At 50.9% G+C, this 7,158-nt stretch overlaps 1 protein-coding gene across 1 annotated transcript; it reads left to right on the top strand.

The window, feature by feature from the left end:
* The first annotated feature begins 6,402 nt into the window (after positions 1–6,402).
* On the top strand, positions 6,403–6,766 carry LOC119977084 (WD repeat-containing protein 20-like). Its single transcript, XM_038817665.1, has one exon. The coding sequence runs from the start codon at positions 6,403–6,405 to the stop codon at positions 6,706–6,708; it is 306 nt and encodes a 101-aa protein (XP_038673593.1). The 3' UTR covers positions 6,709–6,766.
* Positions 6,767–7,158: the final 392 nt, after the last annotated feature.

Here is a 7,158-nt window from a genome sequence, read left to right as displayed (position 1 = left end):
GGTAGAGCCTAAAGTACTCCGATCTCCTTCCATTTGTAACTACACTCGCCATCGGAGCCGCGTAGAGCAGCCTCACCCATTTGATGAATCCCTCCCCGAATCCGAACCGCTCCAGCACCTCCCACAGGTACCCCCACTCAACTCTATCAAACGCTTTCTCCGCATCCAGCGCCACCACTATCTCCGCCTCCCCCTCCACTGCCGGCATCATAATAACATTTAGCAGTCTCCGCACATTCGTCCCTTGACAAATCCTGTCTGATCCTCATGTATCACCCCTGGCACACAGTCCTCTATCCTGGTGGCCAGGATCTTCGCCAGCAACTTAGCGTCAACATTGAGGAGCGAGATAGGCCTGTATGATCCACACTGCAAGGGGTCCTTATCCCGCTTTAGGATCAAAGAGATCAGTGCCCGCGACATCGTCGGGGGCAAAGCACGCACCAACAGGGGGCTCACCAGATCCGCATACTTTTTATAAAATTCCACCGGGAACCCGTCCGTCCCCGGCGCCTTACCTGACTGCATTTGTCCAATCCCCCTGACTAGCTCCTCCAACTCTATCGGCGCCCCCAGCCCCTCTACCAGCTCCTCTTGAACCCTTGGGAACCGTAGCCTGTTCATGAAGCTCTCCATCCCCCCTCTCCCCATCGGAGGTTCTGACCGGTACAGTTCCTCGTAGAAGTCCCTAAAGACCCCATTTACTTCTGTCCCCTTCTGCACTACATTCCCACCCCTATCCGTCACTCCACCAATTTCCCTAGCCGCATCTCGCCAGCAGAGCTGATGCGCCAACATCCTGCTCGCCTTCTCCCAATACTCATATACCGTGCCCTGCGACCTCCTCCACTGTGCCTCCGCCTTTCTGGTGGTCAACAAGTCAAATTTGGCCTGCAAACTGCGCCGTTCCCCCAGCAACCTCTCCTCCGGTGCCTTCGCGTATCTCCTGTCCACATCCAGGAGCTCCCCCACCAGTCTCTCCCTCTCCTTCCTCTCCCTCCTTTCCCTATGGGCCCGGATGGAGATCAGCTCTCCCCGGATCACTGCTTTCAGAGCCTCCCAGACCATCCCCACCCGGACCTCCCCTGTATCATTGGTATCAAGATACCCCTCAATACTTCCTCGGACCCTCCTACACACCTCCTCATCAGCCAGCAGCCCCACATCCAGGCGCCAGAGCGGGCACTGGTCCTGCGCCTCCCCCATCTCCAGATCAACCCAGTGCGGAGCATGGTCTGAGATCGCTATGGCCGAATACTGTGCATCCTGCACCTTCGGGATCAATCACCTGCTCAGGATGAAAAAATCTATTCGGGAATAGACCCTATGGACATGGGAGAAAAAGGAATACTCCCGCGCTCTCGGCCTCCCAAACCTCCAGGGATCCACCCCTCCCATCTGGTCCATAAACCCCCTCAGCACTCTGGCCGCCGCCAGTCTCCTACCCGTCCTTGAACTGGACCGGTCCAGTGTGGGATCCAGCACTGTGTTAAAGTCTCCCCCCATGATCAGGCCCCCTGCCTCCAGGTCCGGAATGCGGCCCAACAAGCGCCTCATGAAGCCGGCATCATCCCAATTCAGGGCATATACATTAACCAGCACCACCTTCTCTCCCTGCAGCCTACCCTTCACCATAATATATCTGCCCTCCTTGTCCGACACCACCTCAGCCGCCTCGAACGCCACCCTCTTCCCCACCAGGATCGCCACCCCCCGGTTCTTCGCGTCCAATCCTGAGTGAAAAACCCGCCCCACCCACCCCTTCCTCAGACGAACCTGGTCCGCCACCTTCAAGTGGGTCTCCTGGAGCATAGCCACGTCCACCTTCAGCCCCTTCAGATCTGAAAATACCCTAGTTCTCTTAACCGGCCCATTCAGCCCCCTCACGTTCCAGGTAATCAGCCGAATCAGAGAGCAACCTCCCCCTCTCCCCCGCCGGCTAGCCATAGCTTATCGACTGCTCGCCCCAGGCCAGCTCGCCCCGCCTGGCCCGTTCCCCATGGCGATAACGCCTCTCCTCTACCCCCCCGGCCCACGCCAGCTCCTTCCTGGCCATTCCAGCAGCAACCCGGTATCCCCCCCCACCCCCCCAGGCTAGGACCCCACCTAGCCGCGACGCACCCTCCATGGTACTTCCGTGAGTCAGCTGACTTCTGCTGACCCGGCAGCTCCTGCCAAAACCCATCTCCTCCCGGCATGGGGTCATCCCCCTCTTGCCACACCTCCTTGGCACCGCTTCAGCGCGGGAAAGAAAACCAGTAGAGGCCACGCCCCCACCTCCAGCTCCGCCCCCCCTGCCCCGCAGCGCGGACAACCAGAGGAAAGCCCGCGCTTTCACACTGCCACACCCCACCCTTCCGACGCAGCTCCTCAAAATCCAGTTTCACCCCAACCCCCGGCCCCGTACAGAAGAGAACATATAAAGCACATACCCCCAACGTTCCCCACATACCCCACACCCATACCCAACAGACAAACCCACCCGGAAACAGAGCAAAAAGAAAAGCAGCATAAAAAAAACATGTGTCAAAATTGAAGAACAGCAACAGCGAAAACAGCAACGGCCATAGTGTGTCCCCAGATCCAAGTTCGAGTCCAGTTTCTCCGCCTGTACAAAGGCCCACGCCTCCTCCGGCGACTCGAAGTAGTGGTGCCGGTCCTTATATGTCACCCACAGACGCGCAGGCTGCAGCATTCCAAATCTGACCTGCTTGGCATGCAGCACCGCCTTCGTCCGGTTGAACCCGGCCCTCCGCTTTGCCACCTCCGCACTCCAGTCCTGGTAGATTTGTACTACCGAATTCTCCAACTTGCTGCTCCTCTCTTTCTTGGCCCAGCGCAGCACACACTCCCGGTCACTAAATCGATGGAACCGCACCAGCACCGCCCGCGGGGGTTCATTTGCCTTAGGCCTCCTGGCCAGCACTCTGTGAGCTCCCTCAAGCTCCAGGGGCAAATGGAAGGACCCCGCTCCCATCAACGAGCTCAACATCGTGGTCACGTACCACGGGAGATCCGACCCCTCCGCCAGGCCCAGGATCCTCAAATTCTTTCGCCTCGTGCGAACGTCCAGCTCCTCCAAGCGGTCTTGCCACTTTTTGTGAAGTGCCTCGTGCAACTCCACTTTCCCTACGAGGACCACGGCCTCCTCCTCCCTCTCAGCGGCCTGCTGCTGCAATTCCCGAATAGACGCCTCCTGGGCCGCCTGAGCTCCAAGCAGCTTGTTGGTAGTCGCATTCAGTGAGTCCAGCAACTCAGCCTTCAGCTCCGCAAAACAGCGCAGAAGAGCAGCTTGCTGCTCCTGCGCCCACTTCCACCAGTCCTCAGGTGTTCCGCCGGCCGCCATTTTGTCCTTCTTCCCCCGCTTTTCTTGTGGAGCTGCTGCAGCCTTTTCCTTTGCCCCACTCCGGGTGAGCACCATAAATTATGGGGAATGCTCCTCTAGACACCTTCCCCCACCGGGATTCGTTGAGACAGCGCCGTTTGGGGCCCTCAAATCGGCCCAAAAGTCCTTAAGTAGCGGGAGCTGCGGTGCGGCTTAGCCGCAACTGCAAAGCCGGTTTTTTGACCGCTGCACTCCTAGTCCAGGCCATCCACCGGTGGAGAATCTGAGAAGGAGTGTTCCCACACGGGGAAAATTCCAAACAGCACCACTACGAGCCCTTAAAAGAGCCCCAAAGTCCGAAAATAGTGGGAGCCACTGAACGTGCGGCTTAGCTCCGCATCACCGCTACCGGAAGTCCGTCTCCGCTTCTTCAATGGCCTTGGTGAGATCTTTTCACAGTTCTTCCCTCTGCTGCTAGAATTCAGCTTTCATAAAGGCCCTCAGGTCAGCTTGAGACCTATAAACTGGCCCTTCCCCCGCTAGCATGCTTGCAGAGGCTTTAGTTTGTTGCTGTTCAGACAAATCTTGCACTGTTTCTGAGGGTCTGATAACCAAGAAACATCCTATTCCTGGGGGAAAATACTCCTTGAACATTCACCCACGCCTTTTCATCGAAATTCCAACCCGTGCTGCCCAAAAAAGAGCTCTTTTCTGCAACCTTAGGCAGGAGCTGCCTCGTGTGTGCTCACTCACTTCATGATGCACACCGGAAGTCTTTGTGGAGCATTGGTGATTACAGCTTTCAGGCAGTCAAATACCTGTTGAAAGTCCTCTGTCCATTGAAATTTTTTACGTTTCTTCAGCAATTCCATCAGTGGAGCAACCACGCTACAAAATCTTTTGCACAAAGGTTCGATCAAATTCATTCATGCTAAGAGATCGCATTATTTCCCTCCGTCTTGAGGATATTGGAAACTCCTCAAGGAAAGTGATTCGGGCTTCTCCAAATTCACTTTCGGCTAGGTTCATCACCAAACCCGCCTCCTGAAGTTGATCGAAGAACTCCATACGATGTTTAAAATGTTCTTTCCATGTCCGGAAGTTGGTAATAAAAGCATTGTCCCACTTTCTCAATGCAATCCTTCAAACGTGGGATAGGATAAGAGTCTGTTCTTGTAACTACATTCACCTTTCGATTGTCCACACATAATCATCGGGTACTGTCTGGTTTAGGTACCATCGCTATGGGTGAGCTCCATTGGCTGCAACTCACTTCAATTGTGCCATTTTTAAGCATACTCTCAATCTCTTTGTTAACCTGTGCCAATTTTAAAGGGTTAAGTCTATTTGGATGTTGTTTGATCGGAACAGCATTTCCCACATCTACATCATGTATAGCCATTTTAGTACTTCACAATTTATCTCTACAAACTTACCCATGTGATATCAATAACTCTTTCAGGTCAATTCGTTTTTCCTCTGGAAGATAACTTAACAATTCATCCCAATTTTTAAGAACATCCTCAATTTCCAATTTAATTTGAGGTATGTCAAATTCACAGTCATCTGGATTTGGTTTGTCCCTTTGAGTTAGAATCATTAAAACCTCCTTTTTCGCTCTTTCCCTTTCAAAGTACCTTTTAAGCATATTCACATGACACACTCGGTGAGTTGTCCTTCTATCTGGTATTTTAGCACATAATTCACCTCACTTAATTTCCTTTCAATCCGATATGGTCCACAAAACCTAGCTTTTAAAGGCTCCCCTACCACTGGTAACAACACTAAAACTTTATCTCCACTTGCAAAAGTACAAACTGTGGATTTCTGTCCAGTACCCATATCATCACATTTTGTGCAACTTTCAAATGTTATCTAGCCAATTCACCTGCTCTATTTAATCGTTCCCTAAAATTTGACACGTAATCCAATAGTGTAATTTCCGATTTCTCACCCACCAATTTTTCTTTGATCAATTTAAGTGGTCCTCTTACCTCATGACCAAAAATTAGTTCAAAAGGACTAAATTTGGTTGACTCATTAGCTGCATCCCTAATTGCAAACAGTACAAATGGATTTCCTTTATCCCAATCCTCGGATAATCGTGACATTAAGCCTCAACATTGTCTTTAATGTCTGATGCCAGCTTCCTAATGCTCCCTGCGATTCTGGATGGTACGCAGTTGATTTAAATTGCTTTATTCCTAAGCTATCCATAACTTCTTTGAATAACTTTGAGGTAAAATTTGATCCTTGATCCGATTGAATTTCTGTGGGTTGTCCATATCTAGCAAAGAATTTAAGTAACTCCTCCACAATCTTTTTGAGCTGTAATATTACGTACTGGAATGGCCTCTGGAAACTTAGTAGACACATCTATTATAGTCAAAAAATATTGATTCTCACTTTTGGTTTTAGAAAGCGAATCAATTAAGACCCTCATAAAAGGTTCCTCAAATGCTGGAATGGGTATTAAGGATGCTGGTTTTATCACTGCTTGAGGTTGACATTTGTGACATGATTGACAAAATTTAACTACATCTTTATGTAGTCCAGGCCAATAAAAATGTTTCTGGATTTTAGCTTGAGTTTTCCTTATTCCCAAATGACCTCCCACTGGTACCTCATGTGCAACTCGCAACACCTCCTTTCTTAACCCTACCAGCAATACTACTTGATGAACATCTGCCCACTTTTCATCCGCCTGCATATGTACAGGTCTCCATTTTCTCATCAAGGCATCACTTTTACGGTAATAACACTCTGGCATACTTTCAGATTCCTCTTCTGTGTATGCTTTCTGATACATCCGTTTTATTTCAACATCTTTCTGTGTAACTCTGCCAATTTTTCGTGAACTAAAAATATCCGCCTCATCCTCCACCTGTTCTTGTTCTTTTTCAACCATCTGATCAAACATCGTTTCTGATAATTGCACTTCCACTTCATCTTCACTCTTTGATTTCTCCTCTTGTCTTAACCTGTGACTTTGCGACCTTGTTACTAAACAATCTGGCAAAATTCCCAGGATATTCGTCCTTCAACACTTCAGTTGTGAGTTTGGCGGCTCCGGGAAGATGGCAGCGGAGGGCGGCGGGAAGGAGCTGAACGAGATCAAGTCTCAGTTCTGGACCCGGGAGGGAGCCTATCAGCTGCTCAGTCTGTCCGAGTACAGCCGCCCCAACCGGATGCCGCTCAGCGCCGCCCAGGGCACCACCCCGGTCCGGGTGTCGCTGGTCAACGTCCGCGAGCCCAGCGCCGGTGGGCAGCGCATCTGCTTCAATGTGGGCCGCGAGCTTTACCTCTACCTGTACCGGGGCCCGCGCAAGGATCTGCTGTCGGCACAGAATCAAGCAAATTCGCCCAGTGGGACCGTGGTGTAGCTGGCGTCTGAGGCAAAACGTACTTTCTGCTGCCTGGGCACTGCCAGTACCCTGGCACTCGCCCATCGATTGTCAGAGTTGCTGGTGCAATGACGCTCCCAGTTCAGGGACAAGCAATCCCGAAAGTGCCACCCATCACTAGTGGAAGAAAATAAACTTCTTTATTTATTAATAGTTTGAAACTAAATCCCTCGGTGGAGCCCGAACCTCAAATCACATCTAATTTATGTAACTGTACAGTTTAAATGTAACCCAGCGAGCAATGTGGGGAGCTTTATCAGTGCCTTACTCCAGATAGATTATTATATATTGTGTACATAGACAAAGAAACTAATTAAGGGCAGAGCAATCAGTGTAATTCTCATCACAGTATCGGGTACGAGCAAAGAGCAATATAAATCCCACACGCATCAGAGGTAGCATTTGGTCAACAACCAGGCCCAATTTTTG

This window comes from Scyliorhinus canicula, chromosome 14 (genome assembly GCF_902713615.1).
Source record: "Scyliorhinus canicula chromosome 14, sScyCan1.1, whole genome shotgun sequence".
Taxonomy (NCBI): domain Eukaryota; kingdom Metazoa; phylum Chordata; class Chondrichthyes; order Carcharhiniformes; family Scyliorhinidae; genus Scyliorhinus; species Scyliorhinus canicula.
This window is presented reverse-complemented; position numbering and strand designations above follow the sequence as displayed.